The 23,773-nt window shown below is 42.8% G+C and overlaps 1 protein-coding gene across 1 annotated transcript; it reads right to left on the bottom strand.

Moving 5' to 3' along the window:
- Positions 1 to 313: 313 nt before the first annotated feature.
- Positions 314 to 22,659, bottom strand: LOC130294928 (olfactory receptor 10A4-like). The gene is made up of 4 exons (XM_056545081.1): positions 22,579 to 22,659; positions 7,798 to 7,915; positions 6,873 to 6,923; positions 314 to 1,251 (listed from the first exon to the last, which is right to left on the bottom strand). Exons 1-4 carry the CDS (start codon positions 22,657 to 22,659, stop codon positions 314 to 316), a joined length of 1,188 nt encoding a protein of 395 aa, XP_056401056.1.
- Positions 22,660 to 23,773: the final 1,114 nt, after the last annotated feature.

The following is a 23,773-nucleotide window of genomic DNA, read 5'->3' as shown; positions in this document are numbered from 1 at the left end:
GTGTTCAGTCCACCATCCAATTACCTCAACACCATTTACTGACAAGGCTCTTCATAGACACTTTCATAAGCACTTCAAGCTCAGGTACGCACAAATAATTTACAATTATAGTATTCCACGCAAATCCTGATCAGCGCTGACTATTTTCTTTATTGTCATACAGTCTATAGTAGTAGCACAATATACAGGGACGTGTGCTTATAGTATAGCTGCAGAGAGGGTACCCGATATCCCATTATGTACTAGTGCTTGTGTATTATATAATCTTCACATTTAAAAAAATAAAACTAAATATTGCCCGTATGCAATTTGTTTAGAGAAAAAAGAGAGAAAATCGCCTTAGTAATTTTCTTGCAGAAATGTTCACCTCTCTATTTCTTAAAGTATAAATGAATGGGTTCAATGTAGGAGTAACAACCGTATACATGAGTGCAAGGAATTTATCGTATTGACTGCCTTTTGGTCTAATGTAAACGACAATAACTGTGCAATAAAACAGAAAAGCAACAATAAGATGGGAGGAGCAGGTCGAAAACGCTTTCTGTTTGCCTTCTGTACTCTCAATTTTTAACACAGTACATATAATGTGAGTGTACAAAGCCACAATGGTGAGGAATGGAAACACCACAGAAAGAACGGCAGCTAACTGAGTGGCCACGTTGCTTAAAGTTGGGTTGGAACAGGCCAAATTCTGCAATGGAGCCAAGTCACAAAAGAACTGGTTAATTTCATTGGGGCCACAGTATTCCAGAAAAATGGTGCAAATTGTAGGTATGAAAGAAACGATGAATCCAGCGATCCAGGGGAGCATGGCTAATCCCCAACAAAATGTATGGGTCATTATAGCCGAATAACGTAAAGGGTTGTTAATAGCCAAGTATCGATCTAAGACCATAAGGGCAAGTAGGAAGCACTCAGTTGCACCCAAATCATTTAGGGCATACATCTGGGCAAAGCAGCCAAGCATAGATATTGTCTTTGTAGCCTGCATAAGAAGGGCTAAGAATTTTGGAATAGTTACAGAGACGAACATTATTTCCAAAATAGCAAAATTCGTGATAAAAAAGTACATAGGAGTATGAAGCGAAGGGTCAAATATAACTATTATAATAATAGCAATGTTACCAAGTATACATACAATGTACGCTAGGAGAGCAACATAAAAAAGGACATTCTCAAATGTACCGAAACCGGAAAATCCCAACAGAATAAATTTGGATACTGTGGTTTTATTAGTGTTTTGCATTTTGTCTACATTAAAGGAAAAGAACAAAAGAAAACAAAACCAAAAAAATTAAAAATAAATTGGTTACTATGTTATTATTGCCATTTAATTGTTAATTAATATTTAACAGGGTATTTTGGTGTTTAAATAAAAAATCATATGTTGCTAGGACAGTAAGATACAAAGAAAAGTAATGCTTCAGGGGTCAATATAAGGTGATGCAAAGCTGTTTATTCTTTCTTAAAAAAAAAAGAACATAGTAAAATTGCTGTAAACATTTAGTTTTGCTGTAATCATATTAACCTACAGAATAAAGTTAACCTGTCATTTGTCATGCAAAACTAAGGAGACAAAAAGCTGGAGGAGGGCTGGTTGCGAGAGTCCCAACTACTAGTACACCCTTGCATATAAATTAATGCTGCTCCTGCTGCCGTTCATCCTGTGGTAGTTCTCACTGCCATATACTAGGTAGAAGAAGAAGGTGAAACAGGGAAGTTGTGTCTGCGCTGTTGGTAGGTTAGTCAGGATCAGCAAAGATCGGGAACCAAGAATAGTGTTGGACGTACTTTCTTATTTTCACACAACGCATTTCTGGGAGTAAATCCTTTCATCAGGTGTGATCATCGTGGCTGATGAAAGGGTTTACTCCCAGAAACGCATTGGCCCTCATTTACTAAGAAAATCGGGTTGTAAGTCTATGTTGCTTTCTTACCCGACTGCTTTTTTCCCCTGGTATTTATTATTATGTCGCATCCTGTTTGTCGCACGTGGGTTTTGTAGGTTTTGGTTTCCAACTCCTCTGAGCTGTCGGGAAAAAATCCACAACAATTCAACAAATTCGGGTTGGAAACCTTAATAAATACGTGGGAAAGCTCAGAAATGTCGGGTTACGCCCCTTTTTCGGGTTTGGGAGAATCCACATCGGGTCCGTCGGGAAAAAATGTTGCATAGTGTCGCAGACTGGCGCACGATGTCTGCGACATGGCGCAGACAAAGATGCGACAAAAAAACCCGACAAAAGAGGTCGGGTTTAGAATAGTAAATGAGGGCCATTGTGTGAAAATAATAAAGTACATCCATCACTATTCTATTCCCGATCTTTACTGATCCTGACTAACCTGACAGCAGTGCGGACACAGCTTCCCTGTTTCAGCTTCTTCTTCTTCTACCTATGATCAACGCCGATGCCCTCGGTGTGGGAAGCCGCAGCAGCTGAAATCTCCTTGATACGCCCTGGTAAGTGTTGTGCCTGTATTCTGCACAACCTCTCCAGGTGAGTAAGTTATCTTCATCTACTTATTTGACTGTCTGGTGGTGATCACGCAGAAGGAAGCTGTCATGATTCGGCTGGCTGGAGGTGGATCCTCTGTGCCAGAGAGGGATTGGCGTGGACCGTGTCGGTGGACCGGTTCTAAGTTGCTACTGGTATTCACCAGAGCCCGCCGCAAAGCGGGATGGTCTTGCAGCGGTGGTAGCAACCAAGTCGTATCCACCGGCAACGGCTCAACCTCTCTGACTGCTGAGATAAGCTCGGTACTAGGGAGTAGACAAGAGCAAGGTCGGACGTAGCAGAAGGTCAGGGCAGGCAGCAAGGATCGTAGTCAGGGGCAACGGCAGGAGGTCTGGAACACAGGCTAGGAACACACAAGGAAACGGTTTCACTGGCACAATGGCAACAAGATCCGACAAGGGAGTGCAGGGGAAGTGAGGTATTATAGCCAGGGAGCAGGTGGAAGCTAATTAGGCTAATTGGGCCAGGCACCAATCATTGGTGCACTGGCCCTTTAAATCTTCGAGAGCTGGCCCGCGCACGCCAGGACATGACAGCCGGGGGCCGGGACAGGTAAGTGACTTGGGATGCGATTCGCGAGCGGGCGCGTCCCGCTATGCGAATCGCATCCCCGCCGGCAATGTCAGTGCAGCGCTCCCGGTCAGCGGGTCTGACCGGGGCGCTGCAGAGAGAGGAACACCGCGAGCGCTCCGGGGAGGAGCAGGGACCCGGAGCGCTCGGCGTAACAGAAGCGCTTTTTGTCCTGCCATATACTGGACATTCAGTATTCCTGGCGAGCTAGGAGACAAAGATAGTGCTTGTGGATAATTTATGAAAAACCTGGTCAACTATGGGAACCCCTGTGAACAAAGTGACGTGCAGTAAAAGTATCCGGCTTGCCAGGGATCCTGAATGATCTGCCATATGTATTATACAGTGAATTCCAACAAAAGAAAAATAGTGATTTTTTTTCATTTCATCCTTCAATAATAAGGGGTAAAACAAAGGGGACAATTAAAGATGCAATAAGACCCCTAATCTTTCTGTGTCAAATGAAAGAAATGGATATTAAAAGGTAAGTAAGAAAATATAAAAAGGCTATTGACAAAAATGGCTGTAATGGGAAGTTAAAACATTGTGATTACAGCTCTGAACTATATTATAGCCTATAACTTTATGCATATCGAGCCTGTATTGTAGTACATAAGGGGAGATTAATCAGAACTTGTGCTGAGGAAATATTGACTAGTTGCCCATAGAAACCAATCAGATCGCTTCTTTCATTTTTCACAGGCCTTTTCAAAAATGAAAGAAGCAATCTGATTCTTTGCTATGGGCAACTGGTCAACTTTTCCTTTGCACAAGTTTTGATGAATCTCCCCCATGGTTCATTACCTCTTTGAAGCGCTGTATTGTGTACATATTCTACTCCACTCTCAAGGCTTCTAGTAGGAGATACCACCAGAATGTGGCAATTCTTACATGATAATATGATTGTAGAGTATAAGCCCTCCCGGGCAGGGCCCTGTCTTCTTATATAACAGTGTGCAATTTACTGTTTAACATTCATTGTAAAACAGCACCCTGGAAAATAAATAATAATTATAAAAATAATATAATAATAATAACGCCCCTGCGTCCCGATACTTGAGAAACAAGGGCATACGTGTACGCCCTGGTATCGATACCGAGGTATTTAGCGTGCATACGAGCTGAGCAAGCTTAAAACCTGGTGGGTCCCGACTGCTATCAGCAGCCAGGACCCAGGGCTAATGCTGGGTACCGTTGATTGGGCCGATGTCCGGTATTAACCATTTAGACACCGCAATAAATCCCGTCAGCTCAGCGGAGCTGATTGGGATCATCGCAGTGAAACCAGAAGGGCACTTACCTGCCTCCTCGCCTTCCGATCAGTCTTCTGCTGCTCCCAGCCAGCCTGTGAGGCTGTGAGCACCAATCACACTGATCAATGCTATGATCAGTGTATGCAATCAAAAGATTGCATGTTATAGTTATAACTATGGGGGCTAAAAAAATAATAATAATAAAGTGTTTAAACAAAGTTAATAGAAGTGAATTAACCTCTTCCTAATAAAAGTTTGAATCCCCCCTTTTCCCCTTTTGTGCAAAGAATATGACCAAAAAAAAAATCAGAGAGAAAAAAAATAAGATTTTTTTTTTCAATATTTCAGAAATGTAGTGCTATAGAACTATACAGTCAATCGAGGCTATATCTGAATCAAGTTATTTTTTTTTTCTGGTATACAGACAGTTTTGTTCCAGATTGCTGCATCGATGTAATATTTTTTCTAAATTCATAATATATATATATATATATATATATATATATATATATATATATATATATTTTCTCTGACACAAGGGAAAGCCTGTCCATTGACAATACATTGTAAAAGATGCAACATGGGATTAATTTATGTGAATTTTTAGAAGCGCTTGAAAAAGTGAGACAATGGGGATGTGTTACATTATCAGACAGGGCCCATGGACAAGAGTTGATGTCTTTGAAAAAAAAAACAATAATAGAAAAAAATTTAAAATTTTTTCCTCATTCAGCCATCTTAGATCACAATACTTTTTAGCCTTCTTGGTATACTGACAGCTCAAAGTCACTGCTTAACAACACGGAACTTTATTTCATTCTGTTACTTTATGTAGGTATTTCTTTTACAAGAATACAAACTGTGAGACACTACTCTGGGGAAAAAATGTTTATTTCTCTTCACCCCTGGAAGTAACATTCTGCTCATTCTCTTAGCTTTAGTTCCATGGACACCACCCAAAACGTACTACATTAGACACAAGCCATAGATAGAATTAATGCTTATCAGGGTTGCCTTTATGTCCCACCCAGACTCTTGGCTCAAGCATCCCACTTCCCTTTAGTCCACTACAGAGATCGCCGTCCAGTTGTGGATCCTCTGTCGAGGGAGAATATGAAAGTAGTCAGGAAAAGTTGTTCTGGATGAGCTAAGGGCCGCTCTATTCCTTGCCTGACGTGACAATGGTTCCACAAAATTATTTTTCATGGGCTCAGGCTGACATTTAAAAAATTCCAAGATTAGCAGAGCATGCACATCTCCTCCTTCCCCCACTATACTTGCCTTGCATTATTGATGTACAGGGTTTGGCTTCCAGAACTGTGTCATGTAAATCATTCATGCGAGCATGGAGGGGTGGGGAGGGGAAAGCCGTGCATGTTGCAAATCACCACAGCCTCCTTGATGCTTAAAGGAGTACTCTGGAGCAAAACATTTATTGCACATTGTAAAGCTCGCCCAAAGTTATATAATATCCTAAATTACCTCCGTTGCGCTAACTGCATGCATATACGACTTTTCGGAAAACCGGAAGTGCAGCCAGTATCTCACAATTATGAATTTCGTTCCCCAGTATTCGGCCTGCCGCGGCCATCTTCGTAACGAATCGTCATCACTGTAAAGGTCCTTCCCCGCTCCCATATTTTACATATTCATATATTCCTCGTTTGCGCAGCCGTCATTGGCTGGACTGTGCAAACAACTCTGAATGCCTCCCGCCTATCACATGAAGCTGAGCGCGCCGACGCACTCAGCATTTCCCTGGGACCGAACATGTGACCACTCCTGGCCAATTATATCCCGGTTAGTTACGCTGCCGTAACTAACAGGGATATTCTTCAAACAAGTTACACATGATTTCAATGTGTAACGTTTCAAAGGGGCGGGTTTAATATAATTACTAGGGAGGGGAAAGGATGATGTAGAGGAGGGGGTGAGAAGGACTGAAGCACAGAGGGACTGGAAGCTGGAGCAAGGCAGCATGGGGGATGACGATTTTTACGTCATCCTCCACACCACCATAACCCGGAAGAACCGGGAAATTCGCGGTGCTGCCACGGGAAAACGGCCAGACCGACTTCTGAAAGGAGGACATTGATAGAAAGGTACAGCCGCGGGGAACATTTTGGGCTAAAAGAATTGAGCACCATAGTACTCCTTTAAGCTTGGAAGAAAAACTTCATTTTATAATTTTGCCAATATTCATCCACTAAGAGACAGGAAGTATTTATGACAGCTATCTGCTAATGTCTAGAGCTTTGAACATCATATAGAGCTGACAGATTCCCTTGAAATATTCTGTGTAAATCCAGAAACTAGATGAATCAAATCAGAATAAATCAATCCCAGTATGAAATTTACAATGAAATCTGATCTGTTTGAATTTTTAATTTATTTTTTATCATTTTGGGCAAATCTGTAAAGGAGTAGGAACAGGGATCCTCTGGCAAGAATGTTTTTGACCATTGGCAATCAGTATATTGTCCCAGCCCTGGTGAGGAAAGTATAAGGCTGTGTTGGCAAGGAAGTGCGTTACCAGGAATTAGAGTCAAATTATGGATGGAAGAACTTGTCATGTTGTTATGGACTGGATAAAGAAGATGGAAAAAATGTAGAACTCAAAAAACAAGTCACTGGATAAAACTGTTTTCTGTAATCACTTACATAGTCTGCAGAGTATCTGCGCAGAGATAGTGCAGTATCTTGGTGCTTATTCTGCTGCAACTAAGTGAAATGTTTGTTGTCTGGCAGTAGTTTGGTGTGTTCAAATCCTTAGGCTAGGTTCACACTGTAGAATTTCTGGGCAGAATTTCTGCTGGAGATCGAGGCGGCTGCGCTAGGACCGCGCAGACTACATTGCCGTCCCCATAGATGGCAATGTATTTCTGAGCAGATCTCCCAAAAGATCCACCCAGAAATGCATTGCAGTCTATGGGGGCAGCAATGCAGTCTGCTCGGTCCGAGCGCCGCCGGCTCGATCTCCGGCAGAAATTCTACCCAGAAATTCTGCGGTGTGAACCCAGCCTTATGGGTACTGTGAGTCAGAACATGCAAATGTATTCCTTGTTATGTACAATGCATTTAGAAAGTCTTCTGACCCTTTTATGATTTCTCATTTTGTTATGTTAAGGCCTTGTGCTAAAATAGAGCAAATAAATAAATAGTTCTCCCATCTACAACTCAATACCCTATAATGAGAATGTGAAAGGAATTTTAGAAATTTTTTACAAATTTATCAAAAGGGAAAAACTAAAATTTTGCATTGGATAGAAGTGTTTGGCTGCTTATTTAGGCTAAGTTTTCACTAGAATTTTTTTCTCAAAATGCCACAAAAAAATAGCAGAATGCCAAACCTTTTTTCCTTGAAAAATCGCTGCAGCCAGATGTTAGCTACAAGTCAATAGGGAATCGCAAAATGTCATATCCACTTGGCGTTTTTTTTGGTCTTTTTCACGTTTTACACTTCACTTTGGCATTTCTCTGCATTTTTGGGCTCAGTGGGTGATGGTCAAAATTGCAGCTTGTTAGGACTATTGTGCTATTTTCACTGATATCTTGGCAATTTTCTCCTATAAATGTCTATGGGAGAAAAAAAACACCAACAAAAATGTAGTGTGGGTTTTAACACTGGCGTTTTTTTTTTTGTACTTAATCCCATCCTGCTGCATTGGTACTTAATGCACCAGGACGTACATTTAGGTCATGTACATGACGTGAGCACCAGACCGGTGCTCACATCATGTATGGCAGGTCCCAGCTGCTATCAGGAGCCAGGGACCTGCCTGTAATGGCGGACATCTGCAATCATGCTGATGTCTGCCATTAACCCCTCAGATGGCGCGATCAATACAGATCATGGCATCTGCGGCAATGCAGGCATTTGAATGGATGATCAGAGCATCCAACATGGCAGCCAGAGGTCCCCTCACCGGCTCCAGCCATCATTCCGGAGTCTTCTTCTCTAGTCTGACATTGAGCAGACCAGAGAAGAAGATCACCAATAATTCTGATCAGTGCTATGCCCTATGCATATCACTGTTTAGTATATGCAATCTAATGATTGCTATAAATAGTCCCCTATGGGGACATAAAAGGTGTAAACAAAAAAAAAAACATGTAATGGCCCCTTTTTCCTATTTTATCCCAGAAAGTATAAAAATAAAATTAATAAAAATATAATGTAAATGATCACATACGGTGAACGGTGTAAATGTAAAAAAAAATCCAAAATTACTTTGGGATTTTGCTTTTTTGTCACATTTTATTCAAAAAAAAATTATACAAAAAGTGATTGAAAAGTAATATATAAGCAAAAGTGGTACCAAGAAAAACTACAGATCACAGTGCAAAAAAATTAGCCCGTATTCGGAAAAATGAGAAAGTTATAGAAGGTCAGAGTGATTTTAAACATACTAATTTTGTTAAAAAAGTTTGAGTTATTTTTTTTTAAAGTGGTACAATAATAAAATAAAAAAACATACAACTTTGGGTATCATTTTAATAGTATTGACCCACTGAATAAAGAAAATATGTCATTTTTACCATAAAGTGAACAGCATGAAAATGAAATCTTTCAAAATTTGATGCATTTCCAAACATAAATAAAATTTTTTTGGTTGCACATACATTTTTTCATAAAATGAATGATGTCATTACAAAGTACAATTGGTCACATAAAAAACAAGCCCTCATATGGGTCTGTGGATGAAAATATAAAACAGTTATGATTTTAGCTTCGAGAAGACCTGCATGTAGGAGATCCTGGGCGGCAGCTACTTATATGTTTGTTGGTCTGTAGGTCAATTGTGATATCAGAAATAAAAAAGCACAAACGGATGCGCTCCGTAGTGTAACACCAAAGGTGAGTTGGTAACGCTAAGTTTGAATTGCGCTTACCACATGAAGTTGTACTCCAACCAAGTACAACAATGGAACAGGGCGTATCATCAAAGGGTCTCTGCAGCTTCGTCCCGCTGAAATAGAATCACGATAATGCAACGCGTTTCACGGTCACCCGCTTCCTCAGGCAACATGCCTGAGGAAGCGGGTGACCGTGAAATGCGTTGCATTATGGGAAATAAATCCTTTTAACTTCTTATCTGGTCTCAGCGCTTCCATTGATCCCGCTCTGCTACCTGGAGATTGCTTGTTTTTATCGTAATTGTGACATCAGTATGGCTGGTTGTATTTGTGGGTTATAGTTTAGTTGGAAATTTCAATGTAAGTTTTGTACCACTAGGTTATTGGGGACCTTCAACAGGGTATCAGTTCCTGTATTGGCACACATGTTTTATCTAACTGTACGGTGCCCTCACTGTTTTGTATTATTGTACCGAGTTCCAGAAAGTGGCTAGTCAACTCGTCTTTATATCTATGATTGGGTACTTTAGTGACTTTCTACAGAAGTACCCACGCCGTAAAGAAGATTACAGCTTGCCAGATTGTGGACTGCTGTCTATACTACTTGCTTCTTCTGCCGATCCTGTTCTTGAGGTTCCTTGTTCCAGGTACTGCTCATTTTCTATGTTTGCCTACATTGTCTTGTTATACTCTTGTACAACTTCTCTTTATGGATAATAATAAAAATGTTGTTTATTTAAAAAAAAAAAAAACGTTTATGATTTTTAGAAGGCGAGGGGGAAAAATTAAATGCAAAATAAAAATAAAATTGGCCCGGTCCTTAACCCCTTAAGGACACATTACGTTCTCATACGTCTCCATGTCCGAGTCCTTAAGGACACATGACGTATGAGAACGTCATGTGCTTTACCGGCCCCCCGCAACCATCTGGAGCGGAGCCGGCGCCCGATGCCTGCTGAAATCGATCAGCAGGCATCGGGGCATATCGCCCAGAGGGGTCATGATGACCTCCCATGTCGGCGATCGCGGCGCATCGCTCGTCAATTCAGACGAGCGATGCGCTGCGATTCCGTTCCCCGCCGGTCGCCGGGCGGGGATCGGAGCCGGATGTCTGCTGATTTCTATCAGCAGACATCCCGGCAGTGTGCCGGAGGAGGTCCAGAGGACCTCCTATACCGGCGATCGCTGCAGGACGCCGGTAACTACTAACCGGCGTTCTGCAGCGGTTCCGGGTCATCAGGGTCATGTGTGACCCTGTGACCTGGATATAGATGGTGACTGGTGGTGTAGTATACACCACCAATCACCATCCATGCTGTACTGGGGGCTGGCATTGTGGCCACCCCCCTCAGTACAGTTGTGATTGGGTGGCCAAAGTGGCCACACCAATGACAATGTAATGGGAGGTGATCTGGTGGGCTAGGAGCATGTTGCTCCGTTCTGCCCGCCATTTCACAGAGATCTGGTGTGCAGGACGGAGCCCCGTGCTGCCCACCATCCCCTCAGTTAAAAAAAAGTGCCCCTTGCCCCCTTTCTGTGGCAAGGGGCACTTTTTTTTAACTGAGGGGATAGTTTAAAAAAAAAAAATTTCGGCGTACCTCAGTGGGTGTCCGTGGGTCCGTAGCACCTTTAGCTGTGTGACCCCGGCCCTGCTGGGTCGCTGCGGTCTGCCGCCAGCCTTTTTTTTGGGCGCAGATCTTTTTTTTTTTTTTTTCACTAAGTGTGTGTGCTTAGTTATAAAAGAGCGGTCCGCCACCGTTTGTTAAAGCCCACCCTCCGCTGATCAGTCCCGTAGTACTGATCAGCGTTTTTTTTTGTGGTGCCGGCGCTTTTTTTCGGGTTTTCTAGCGTGTTTTTGCACCCATAGGCGGTCCGTGCCACCAGTAGCAGGCGTGTACTGTGTGGCCGGACCGTACCTGTGTGTGCGGCGTGCCTCACCGCTGTCAGTGATTTATCACTGATCAGCTTTTTTTTTTTGTGGTAAAGGCACCTTTTCGGTTAACGCATATTTTTTTTTTGCACCCATAGGCGGTCCGTGCCACCAGTAGCAGGCGTGTACTGTGTGGACGGACCGTACCTGTGTGTGCAGCCTGTCCCACCGCTGTCGGTGATTTATCACTGATCAGTGTTTATTTTTTGGTTCAGGCGGGTGCATTTTTTTCGGGGTAAAGCGTTTTTTTGGTTAATTTTTCGAGTTTTTTGTGTGGGGGTCTGTGAACAAGCCACCAGCCACTGTCCTGGGCTGAGTGGCCGGACCCCCCACTGACTTCTGCGCCCCCTGCCGCCACAAGCGCTAATCAGTGCGCACACCACTGATTAGATAAACGCTTATTTTTTTGGCGCAGGGTTTTTTTTTGCGCTAGAAGTCCCCCCTTTTTTTTAAAGTCCCCTTTATATTCTATATTTTTTTCTGTTAGGGCGGGTTAGTTTAGTTAGGTTAGGTTAGGGTAGGGCGGGTTAGGGGGGGTTAGGGAGGTAGTATCACACCACACCACACGCAGCACACACACCAATAAAGTTTTCCCCCCCACACACACACATAACCGTATCCCCATTAGAGTAGGGAAATGGCCCGCAGAGTGTTTTCGGCGGAGGAGGCATATAACCTAATTGCCTCTGACTCTGAAAGCATCTCAGAGGACGATGAAGACCCGACCTTCCTTATTTCATCGTCCTCCTCATCATCTAGTTCAGATGATGAGCCACCAAGGCGGCGAACTCGCCGCCATGCGGTGCCGCAAATCTCCTCTGTCCTTGAGCCTGTGCCCCATGCTAGTATGAGTCCCCCTGGCGCTCATACTAGTGAAGCCCCCCTGCCAAGGTCACTGGTACCTCGTACCGGAGAACTTGACTGGGCTGAGCCAGAGGACCACAAGCCCGTGATTCCTGAGTTTGTTGGCGACTCAGGAATCATTAACATCGCCGGGTTCACTGAAAAGGACTTTTTCGGTCATTTTTTCAGTGACGACTTTGTTAATTTGATGGTTACACAGACGAATCTGTACGCCCAACAGTTCGTCGCCGCTAACCCGGGCTCACTTTTAGCTAGACCCGGCGGCTAGACTCCAGTCGATGCAGCCGAAATGAGGACCTTTTGGAGCCTCGCGCTGCATATGGGTATAGTTAAAAAACCCAGTGTCAGGCAATATTGGAGTGGGGACGTCTTTTACCAGACATCCCTCTACAGTATGGCCATGACACGTTCCCGGTTCTAGGCCATTCAGAGCTGTTTGCATTATGCTGATAATGCGGCATGTCCCCCCCCGAACTGATCCTGCGTATGACCGCCTGTATAAAATCAGGCCGGTCATCAATCACTTCGGGGCCAGATTTTGGGAGGCCTATGTCCCGGGGTGGGAGGTCTCTATTCATCAGCTTCAAGGGGAGACTCAGCTTCCGGCAATACATCCCGACCAAGCAAGCGCGGTATGGCGTGAAGATGTATAAACTTTGCGAGAGTACCACCGGGTACACTTGCAAGTTTATAGTGTATGAGGGACGAGATTCCCGTTTTGAACCCCCAGAATGTCCCCCCACTCTGGATGTTAGCGGAAAAATCGTTTGGGGCCTTTTGCACCCATTGCTAGATAAAGGTTACCACCTTTACGTGGATAACTTTTATACTAGTATCCCTCTCTTTTCATCCCTCGCCGCCAGATCCACGGTCGCTTGTGGGACAGTGCGGAAGAATCAAAGAGGCCTTCCGCCCCATCATTCCGTACATGCTCCTATCCCCCGCGGTCAGTCCCGTGCCTTTTCCCATGAGAACCTGTTGTTGGTCCGGTATAAGGACAAGAGGGATGTCCTTATGCTCACCACAATTCATGATAATGGCAGCACCCCTGTCCCTGTGCGAGGTACCGCGGGACCGGTCCTCAAGCCCGATTGTATTCTGGACTACAATCGGTATATGGGGGGAGTTGATCTTTCTGATCAAGTCCTCAAACCATATAATGCCATGCGGAAAACACGTGTATGGTATAAAAAGGTTGCGGTCTACATGGTACAGGTTGCCATGTACAACTCTTTTATACTGTACCAGAACGCTGGCAACACATGGACATACCTGGAGTTCCAAGAGGTAGTTCTAAAGGCCCTCATCTTTGGTGACCGCCAAAGAGCGGGTCAGAGCACCTCTGGAACTTTAGGTCCCCGGATCGTCCTGGCCAACACTTTCCAGGTGTGATCCCCAACACTGGAAGGTCGGGACGAACCCAGAAAAGATGCAGAGTGTGTCACAGGAAGGGGAGACGGAGGGACACCACCACTCAGTGTGACACTTTCCCCGATCATCCGGGCCTCTGCATAGGCTGCTTCAGGGAGTATCACACTTCCATGGAGTACTACATTTTCCATCCTTTGCCCTAAATTTCATTCCCCAGAATTCGGCTCCAATGTACCAGTCCAGGGTACATTATCTTCCAAATTTTATACCAAAATACCCTACCCCCAAAAAATCAAACCCAAAACCTCTTTCCCAATGCCCCTCATAATATCTTTGTCCCCCAAAAATGGGTCATGCGACACAGAGTCAACAGCATTGGAGGTTTGCAGTTGCCTCAAATGCGCAATTCTCTCTCTCCCCACCTAAGCGGGTTGCGCATTTGAGGTAACAGAATAGGGACGGCCCCACACATCCCCTTCCCAGAATGATGATTCAGAGTATAGGGTTTGGAGCGGGCATCATTTTTACTTTTGGCTGTACTCTGGGTCATCATTTTGGGAAAATAATTGGCATATCAGTTCTAAAATGGCAATTTTCTTCCCCCCATAGTACTCTTCATCCATTCCTGGAAAATAAATGAAGGGAACACCCGTCTGTTCCAAATCTCCACTTCACCCTATACACCTTGCCTAGGGGGTGTACTGTTTGTAATAATTTCACATGTGGGTGTTCCTTTCTTGTATTTTCCTCTGAATGTATGTAACTGTTAGGTCCGTAACAAACATCCGCCTCAAATGCGAAGAGTTCTCACTGAGCTCTGTCGTATTTCCAGGCGACAATCCGGAGTCACATGTTAGTTGTTCCCAGAAAAATGGTATAGGTATAGGTTGAAAATTGCAATTTTCAAAAGCTACCCTTCATCCATTCCTGGAAAATAAATTTAGGAAACACCTGTGCATTAAAAATGTCCTCTTTACCCCTATACCCAATCCTCAGGGTGGGTACTTTCTGTAATGGAGCCACATGTGGGTGTTTCATTTTTGTATTTTCCTCGGAATGTATGTATCCGTCAGCTACTGATATGCCAAAGGTCACAAATACAAAGTGACCTCTATGACTTCTGAGCCTTGTTGTGCGCCCGTCCAGCATGTTACCCCATATGTGGATGTATTTTTATAGTCAGGGGGAAAAGCCCTCAAAAATTTGTAACCCAATTTCTCATATTACTCCTTGTGAAAATGTTAATAATTGGGTAACCCCAGCATTTTACTGTAAAAAAATCTAATTTTTCAATTTATGGCCCACTTTTCAAAAAACCTGTGAGGTGTTGTTTCCCACTGTACCCCTTGTTACGTTCATTGAGGGATGTAGTTTCTAAAATGGTGTCACATGTGTTTTTTTTTTTTCTGGCTGTTATTGCACAATGGGGGCTTTATAAATGCACATGACCCCCGACTTCAATTACAACAAAATTTTCACTCCTTCTATTCTGAGCATTGCAGTGCGTCCACAGAGCAATTTACATCCACATATGGGGTATTTTTTTTCTCAGACAAAATTGTTCTACAAATTTTGGGGGCCTTTTGCCCTATTACCCAATGTGAAAATGAAACATTTGGGGTAACACTATCAATATAGTGCAAAAAAATCTAATTTTTCACTTTTACGGCCCACTGTTCAAAAAACCTGTGAGGTGTAAGTACTCACTGTAACACTGTTACATTCCCCAAGGGGTCTAGTTTCCAAAATGTATGCCATGTGTTTTTTTTTTTTTTTTTTTACTGTCCTGGCACCATAGGGGCTTCCTAAATGCGGCATGCCCCTAGAGCAAAATTTGTAACTCCTTCTCTTCTGAGACCTGTAGTGCGCCAGCAGAGCACTTTTCACCCCCATATGGGGTGTTTTCTGAATCGGGAGAAATTGGGCTTCAAATTTTGGGGGGTATTTTCTGATTTAACCCTTTGTAAAAATGTATTCTTTTTTTGGGAAAACAAGCATTTTAGGTAAAATGTATTCTTTTTTTTTTTGCATATGCCAATGTCGTGAAACCCCTGTGGGGTATTAAGGTTCACTTTACCTCTTGTTACGTTCCCCAAGGGGTCTAGTTTCCAAAATGGTATGCCATGTGATTTTTTTTGCTGTCCTGGCACCATAGGGGCTTCCTAAATGCGGCATGCCCCCAGAGCAAAATTTGCTTCAAAAAAGCCAAATGTGACTCCTTCTCTTCTGGGACCTGTAGTGCGCCAGCAGAGCACTTTTCACCCCCATTTGGGGTGTTTTCTGAATCGGGAGAAATTGGGCTTCAAATTTTGGGGGGTATTTTCTGCTTTAACCCTTTGTAAAAATGTAAAATTTTTGGGAAACCAAGCATTTTAGGTAAAATGTATTCTTTTTTTTTTGCATATGCCAAAGTCGTGAAACCCCTGTGGGGTATTAAGGTTCACTTTACCCCTTGTTACATTCCCCATGGGGTCTAGTTTCCAAAATGGTATGCCATGTGGGGTTTCTTTGCTGTCCTGGCACCATAGGGGCTTCCTAAATGTGGCATGCCCCCAGAGCAAAATTTGCTTCAAAAAAGCCAAATGTGACTCCTTCTCTTCTGGGACCTGTAGTGCGCCAGCAGAGCACTTTTCACCCCCATATGGGGTGTTTTCTGAAACGGGAGAAATTGGGCTTCAAATTTTGGGGGGTATTTTCTGCTTTAACCCTTTGTAAAAATGTAAAATTTTTGGGAAACCAAGCATTTTTGGTAAAATGTATTCTTTTTTTTTTGCATATGCCAAAGTCGTGAAACCCCTGTGGGGTATTAAGGTTCACTTTACCCCTTGTTACATTCCCCAAGGGGTCTAGTTTCAAAAATGGTATGCCATGTGTTTTTTTTTTGCTGTCCGGCACCATAGGGGCTTCCTAAATGAGGCATGCCCCCAGAGCAAAATTTGCTTCAAAAAAGCCAAATGTGACTCCTTCTCTTCTGGGACCTGTAGTGCGCCAGCAGAGCACTTTTCACCCCCATATGGGGTGTTTTCTGAATCGGAAGAAATTGTGCTTCAAATTTTGGGGGGTATTTTCTGCTTTAACCCTTTGTAAAAATGTCAAATTTTTGGGATAATTTTTTTTTTTTTACATTTGCAAAAGTTGTGAAACCCCTGTGGGGTATTAAGGCTCACTTAATTCCTTGTTACATTCCTCAAGGGGTCTAGTTTCCAAAATGGTATGGCATGTGGGCGGTTTTAGCTGTTCTGGCACTATAGGGGCTTCCTAAATGCAACATGCCCCCCAAAAACCATTTCAGAAAAACGTACTCTCCAAAATCCCCTTGTCGCTCCTTCACTTCTGAGCCCTCTACTGCGCCCGCCGAACAATTAACATAGACATATGAGGTATGTGCTTACTCGAGAGAAATTGGGCTACAAACACAAGTAAAAATTTTCTCCTTTTACCCCTTGCAAACATAAAAAAATTGGGTCTACAAGAACATGCGAGTGTAAAAAATGAAGATTTTGAATTTTCTCCTTCACTTTGCTGCTATTCCTGTGAAACACCTAAAGGGTTAACACACTTACTGAATGTCATTTTGAATATTTTGGGGGTGTAGTTTTTATAATGGGGTCATTTATGGGGTATTTCTAATATGAAGACCCTTCAAATCCACTTCAAACCTGAACTGGTCCCTGAAAAATATTGAGTTTGAAAATTTTGTGAAAATTTGGAAAATTGCTGCTGAACTTTGAAGCCCTCTGGTGTCTTCCAAAAGTAAAAACTCGTCAATTTTATGATGCAATCATAAAGTAGACATATTGTATATGTGAATAAAAAAAAAATATTTTGAATATCCATTTTCCTTACAAGCAGAGCGCTTCAAAGTTAGAAAAATGCTAAATTTTTAATTATTTTGTCAAATTTTGGGATTTTTCACCAAGAAAGGATGCAAGTTACCATAAAATTTTACCACTATGTTAAAGTAGAATATGTCACGAAAAAACAATCTCGGAATCAGAATGATCAGTAAAAGCATTCCAGAGTTATTAATGTTTAAAGTGACAGTGGTCAGATTTGCAAAAAACGCTCTGGTCCTTAAGGCCAAAATGGGCTTGGTCCTTAAGGGGTTAAGGGGTTAAAGGTTCGAAAAAAGAGATGTACATAGGCATCTTTTTAGAATTTTATTGGGCACCATGAAAAAAAAGATGCAGTACCGGTACCTAAAGAATATATTGATAATTAGAAAATGAATTCCCTATGTAGAAAAACAAAATTTTCTTTTATGAGGAAGGTGAGAAGGGTTTTTGTGAGCAGTCAGGGTTATGAGAGAGCAGTAATAAAAGAAGGGTGAGATCATATATGAATGTATATTTGATAGTAAAAAATGTATAAATGAATTATGTGTGTTTATGTTAACGTTCAATTGATTCTGCGATGTTGGTTCTGGGAATGCAAACCTAGCGTGTACTGTAGGTGTATCATTTCTTAGGGAATCAAGATGCAGTTTATCAGGTTGCGACAGGAAACGGGCAATAAGAAGGAAAAAGATGATCTCTAGTTAGATGGTAGGACTAATAGTATAATAGTAATATACTAATAATAAACATTTTTGCTTTTACCGTGGTCCCTCAACATATGATGGTAATCCGTTCCAAACGGACCATCGTTTGTTGAAACCATTGTATGTTGAGGGATCCATGCAATGTAAAGTATAGGACAGTGGTCTACAACCTGCGGACCTCCAGATGTTGCAAAGCTAGCGCAACATCTGGAGGTCCGCAGGATGAAGACCACTGGTATTGGAGGTTATACTCACGTGTCCCCGCCGCTCTGGACCATCACTGCTCGTCACCGCTGCCCTGGATGTCACCTTCCATCACTGTTGCCACGTCCCCGAGGTGTCCCCGGCGCTCTGGCAAGGCCTCTGCTTCCCCGGCATCCTCGCTATCCGTTGCCGCCATCACATCGCTACGCACGCCGCTCCTATTGGATGACGGGACGGCATGCGCAGCGATGTGATGACGATGATGGAGAGCGCCGACGATGCAGGGGATACCGAATAGGACGCGCCGAAGCCCCGAGGACAGGTAAGTGGTCAGTAGCGGACCACACAGGGCACCGTAAACGGCTATCCGGCGGCAGCTGAAGCAGTCTGCGTTGCTGGATAGCCGTTTATGTGATGGCCCCGACATACAAAAGCATCGTATGTTGATCCTGCCTTCAACATGCGAGGGCCTCTGAGAGGCCATCGTATGTTGAAATGATCGTATGTCGGGGCCATCGTAGGTCGGGGGGTCACTGTATTATTACTTTTTATATTGTTATATTGTGAGTTTTTAACTTAAGCTTTACTTTCACTTTGTTTAGTCTATGTTGGAAGGAAAAATAATATACATATAAATAGATATACACACAAACATAAATGAGACCACAGACCAATCCGGTCAACGAGAACCAATTCACACAGTGACCTAGTTTATTTGTAGTTGTATTTTCTCATTGACCTTACTTGGTCTGTGGTCTCATTATTCAATGAATCAATTAACCTCCTTCCTTGCTGGTATAAAAACAGTTGTCAACAAAATATTTTACAAGAAATAGAACAATAATAAAAAAATAAAAAACTATCACCCGCAACCTGCAAAGCTATACGCTAGGTTTGCATTCTCAGAACAAACATCGCAGAATCAATAAACATTAATAATATAAATTAAACACATAAGTCATTAATCATTTATTCATTTTTTATATCAAAAATTCATATGTGTTCTCACCTTTCTTTTGTTATTGCTCCCAGCTACAGCACTTTGATGTCCCTGACTGCTCGCAAAAACCCTTCTTATCTTCCACATTTAATAAAATTTTGTTTTTCTACATAGGAAATGAATTCCCTAATTATCACAACATGACATAGGTACCAGTTTTACATTCTTTTTCTTTCTTCTTTTTTTTTTCGTGGTACCCAACGAAATTCTCAAAATACACCTATGAAAAGAGACAAGGGAAAACTGCCAAAGGGTCAAAAATGCAATTTCTGCGCAAAGGTAAAAACACCAGAAAAAAATGCACAAAAAAACGTGAGAATACATGAAAGTTCTGTGGCAGCTTTTCTGGGGTTTTTTGCAGGCAGAAAAATGCCGTAAAAAAATTCACATGGAAACTTATCCTTACTATGAAATTACAAATTTAGCTCTGGGGGAAAGGGGGGGGGAGTTGGTGCTCCAATTTTAAAGATCATCTTTGAGTTGTTTTTACACCTGTTGGACATAATTTGGGAGCCCTGTCTTTATAAGTTTACAAAGCTGGCAATGCACATCAGAGAAAAAAACAAGCCAAGAGGGAAGTGACAGCCTGTAGAGCTCAGAGATAGGATTGTGTGGAGGCACAGATCTGGAGAAGGGAAAGAAAACTCTTCCTGACTGAAAGTTGCCAAGAGCTCAGTGGCTCAGCACATAGATTTTAAATGGAGAAAGTTTGGAACAACAAGGTCTCTTCCTAAAGCTGGCTGCCCCACCAAGCTAAGCAATCAGGGGAGAATGGCCTTGGTAAGAAAAGTGACCACAAATGCAATGACCACTCTAGCTGAGCTCTAAAGATCTTGTGTGCCAATGCAAGAAAATTCCAGAAGGTCAACCATCACTGCAGCACTTCACCTATTAGGACTTTATGGGAAAGTGTCCAGAAAGAAGCCTCTTTTCAGTAAAATACACATAGGGGGAGATTTATCAAAACCTGTGCAGAGGAAAAGTTTCCCAGGTGCCCATAGCAACCAATCAGATTGCTTCTTTCAGTTTTTTAAAGGGCCTATGCAAAATGAAAGAAGCGATCTGATTGGTCACTATGGGCAACTGGGCAAGTTTTCCTCTGCACAAGTTTTGATAAATCTCCCCCATAGTTTGCAACAAATAAACCAAACAAACTAAAACTCTCAGACTGTGAGAAATAGTGTGGTGTGATGAAACCAAGATGGAATTTTTTGGCCTCCATGCTAAGCGTCATGCATGTGGGAATCGAGGCACTTCTCATCCCCTACAGGATATCATCTCTACAGTAAAGCATGGTAGAGGCAGCATCATGCTATGGGGGTATTTTTCGGCAGCTTGGTCAACGAGATTGGCCAGGGTTACGGGAAGATGAATAGAGAAAAGTACAAAGATAACCCCTTCCACGTCTCTACTTTGTATGCCCATAGTACTGCATTTTACAGGAGCTACCATTATTTTTTATTCAATAAACATAACTACACAGATGATTATTTTTTCTTTACCAATAAAAATTATTATCTCTCAAAAAGGTAAGATATTACTTTTCAACAAGAGGAATGTTTGTTCTTACTTTGCCATACTCGTTCGGAGGCACACCCAGGAATGTAATTTAGGGGAAGGTCACAAAAACCTTGAAAAGTGATTCATACTATGTAATGTGTCAGGCAGGGGCCCAACTAAAATCCCATAGGCCCAAGGAGAATTTGTGGGTGCATCCCCTCCCCCCATCTGGTCCCACATTTTACCAGCAGTTAAATATACTATGAGTAAAAGTTTTTACCTGCTATAAGCGCATAAGCACAATTCTGTGACCCAAATCTATGATTCGCAAATAAAATTTATTGTGCTGGCTATATAATAATGATTTAAAGGGGAACTCTGGTGGAAAAAAATTTGTTCAAATCAACTGGCTCCAGAAAGTTAAACAGATTTGTAAATTACATCTATTTAAAAATCTTAACCCTTCCGGTACTTATTAGCTGCTGTAAACTACAGATATACTACAGAGAAATTTGTGAAGTTCTTTCCAGTCTGACCACAGTGCTCTCTGCTGACACCTCTGTCTGTCAGGAACTGTCCAGAGCAGGAGAGGTTTTCTATGGTTATTTGCTTCTAATCTGGACAGTTCCTGACATGGACAAAGGTTTCAGCACAGAGTACTGTTGTCAGACTGGAAAGAACTGTGCAATTTTCTCTGTAGAATACAGCAGCTGATAAGTACTGGAAGGGTTAAGATTTTTTATTAGAAGTATTTTACAAATCTGTTTAACTTTCTGGCACCAGTTGATTTGAAAAAAGAAAAATTTCCACTTGTTTCAACCGAAGTTCCCCTTTAAGATTGATAGACCATGCTTATGTAGCCTTGGGTTGAATAATGTACACAGAAATGCAATGCTGCATTTATAGGTATTAGAATTTAAGTCTAAGATTAATGAACATTGAGTAAAATAAAAAAAAAAACAGACATACATACAAAAATATTATAAAAATACAAAAAGACAACAGCAGCATATTCAAGTGAAAGCCATGAAATAGAGTTGGTGCAATCAGTCAGACAGGAATTGGGTACAGAGTCCCAAGTAAGGTGGAAAAAGCAAATCTACTGTATAATGATTGAACTGAATAATAATCACCATACTGTTACCAATAGCTTATTGGCACATGATTCTTTCCTACATTAAAAACACATGGGATCTCATTCTTCCCTACTCACCCAGGGCATTGTTGTTTCATCAGTTTCGACCCCCGGATGGCACGAGAAACTCAGGACCTCGTGTTCCCCCTCTGGTACATATAACCTTACACATAGCCCTCCGTTGTATTTTTGCATCCAGGTTTTCATCCTCTACACCGACACTTGACATGGTCATGAGGCACATGAAACTGTACTGTAGGATAGATAGACTGGACACCGAGAGACACAAAAACACGAAAATTGAACATTTTTTTGAAAAGTGGAAGGTATTTATTGTTTCACAATATACCCCGTCAGAAATAGCCAAAATTGTGGAACCCTTCAGTGCACCGGAATGGTATTGTATGGGAGTCTTGGGGGATAATCTTGGGGCCTTACGTCTGCCCATCTGAAGAGTTAACCATACAGTTTCTGGGAAATGTATAACCAATGTTATATTTTACTATTAACGCATGATGGGTTATGAAGGGTTCCTTTGAATGCATTACGATCTACTTTACCTGCACCTATTTCTAGAATGCAGCGATGTTTCTTCTGCCCAGGGAATCTTCGTCGTAGGAGAGACAAACCTATACTAAGTGGACTTTGAAGAACTCTATTGACTGAGATCTGTGAGCACACAGTTGTTATTATTGTTCCTCCGTTTTTTCTTTGTATTTCTGTTTTTTTATGTCTTTACTCCTATATTCCCCCATACAAAGCCCATAAAGCAGTGACCCCCAGCTATGCAAAGGCGATGCAGACCGTATAAGTGATTACAGTGCAGTTATTGACTCACAGGAGACATCTTCTTTGAGTCTTTCGCTTTCCTTTTCTTCTCTGCCTTGCTCAGACCATCATGAAGTCTTCTTTCAACCATGATTCATCTTCACAGAATCTGACAGACAACAAACATATTAGCCTTCACACTTTTTCAGCACATGCCTCACCTGTTCCCCACTCTCAGTGCCCTAAATAATGCCCCTCTTGGGGTGTGTTGGGGGGAAAGGGTAGGGGGATTGTGTGGGGGTGGGTAGGTAATTTCCTCTCCCCTATTAGGTAATGCCCCCCGTTGGTACATAGGGTATGCCCTCTATATGGTAAAAGCCCCCAGTAGGTCAGTAATACCCCAGTGGGTAGGTAGATAGTTGATGCCTCCAGTAATATCTTAGGTAGGTAATGCCCCCAGGAGGTAGCTAGTAGGTGATGCCCCCAGTAGGTAGTAGGCAATGCCCCTATGTAATTTGTAGGAAATGCTCCCAGGTAGGTCATAGGTTATACCTCCATCAGGTAGGTAGTAGGTAATGCCCCAAGTGGGTAGTGCCCCCCCAGGTAAGTAATTACCCCAGTAGGTAGTGCCCTCAGTAAGTAGTTCACCCCAGGTAGATAATAACCCTAGAAGATAGTGCCACCATGTAGTTCATGCCCGCAGAAGATAGTGTCCCCATGAAGGTCATACCCCCGGGTAGGTTGTGCCCCTACTAGATAGTGTCCCTAATTGATAGTGCTGCTAGTAATAATGCCCCCAGGTAGTTTGTAGGTAGATAGTGCCCCCAGTAATAGTGCTCACAGGTAGGAGATGCCCCTCAGCAGGAATTGCCCCCAGTAGATAGTGCTTCCAATAACAGTGCTCCCAGATAGGAGATGCCCCCAGCAGGTAGCGTCCCCAGGTAGGAGATGCCCCTAGCAGGTAGTGCCCCCCAGCCAGGTAGGAGATGCCCCCAGCAGGTAGTGCCCCCCAGCCAGGTAGGAGATGCCCCCAGCAGGTAGTGCCCCCCAGCAAGGTAGGAGATGCCCCCAGCATGTAGTGCCCCCCAGCCAAGTAGGAGATGCCCCAGCAGGTAGTGCCCCCCAGGTGCCCCCACTGCAAAATGCCCTCAGATAGGTTCTCTTAAAAAAAAAAATCCCACTCACCTTTCCGACGATCCTGCATGGCTGCTGGGGACCCTGGATCCTCCGGAGCGGAACAGGATGCACTGGCAGACCGCGTGATG

This window comes from Hyla sarda, chromosome 11, assembly GCF_029499605.1.
Source record: "Hyla sarda isolate aHylSar1 chromosome 11, aHylSar1.hap1, whole genome shotgun sequence".
NCBI classification, from domain to species: domain Eukaryota; kingdom Metazoa; phylum Chordata; class Amphibia; order Anura; family Hylidae; genus Hyla; species Hyla sarda.
Note: the sequence above shows the minus strand (reverse complement) of the source record. Positions and strands in the feature narration are given on the sequence as shown.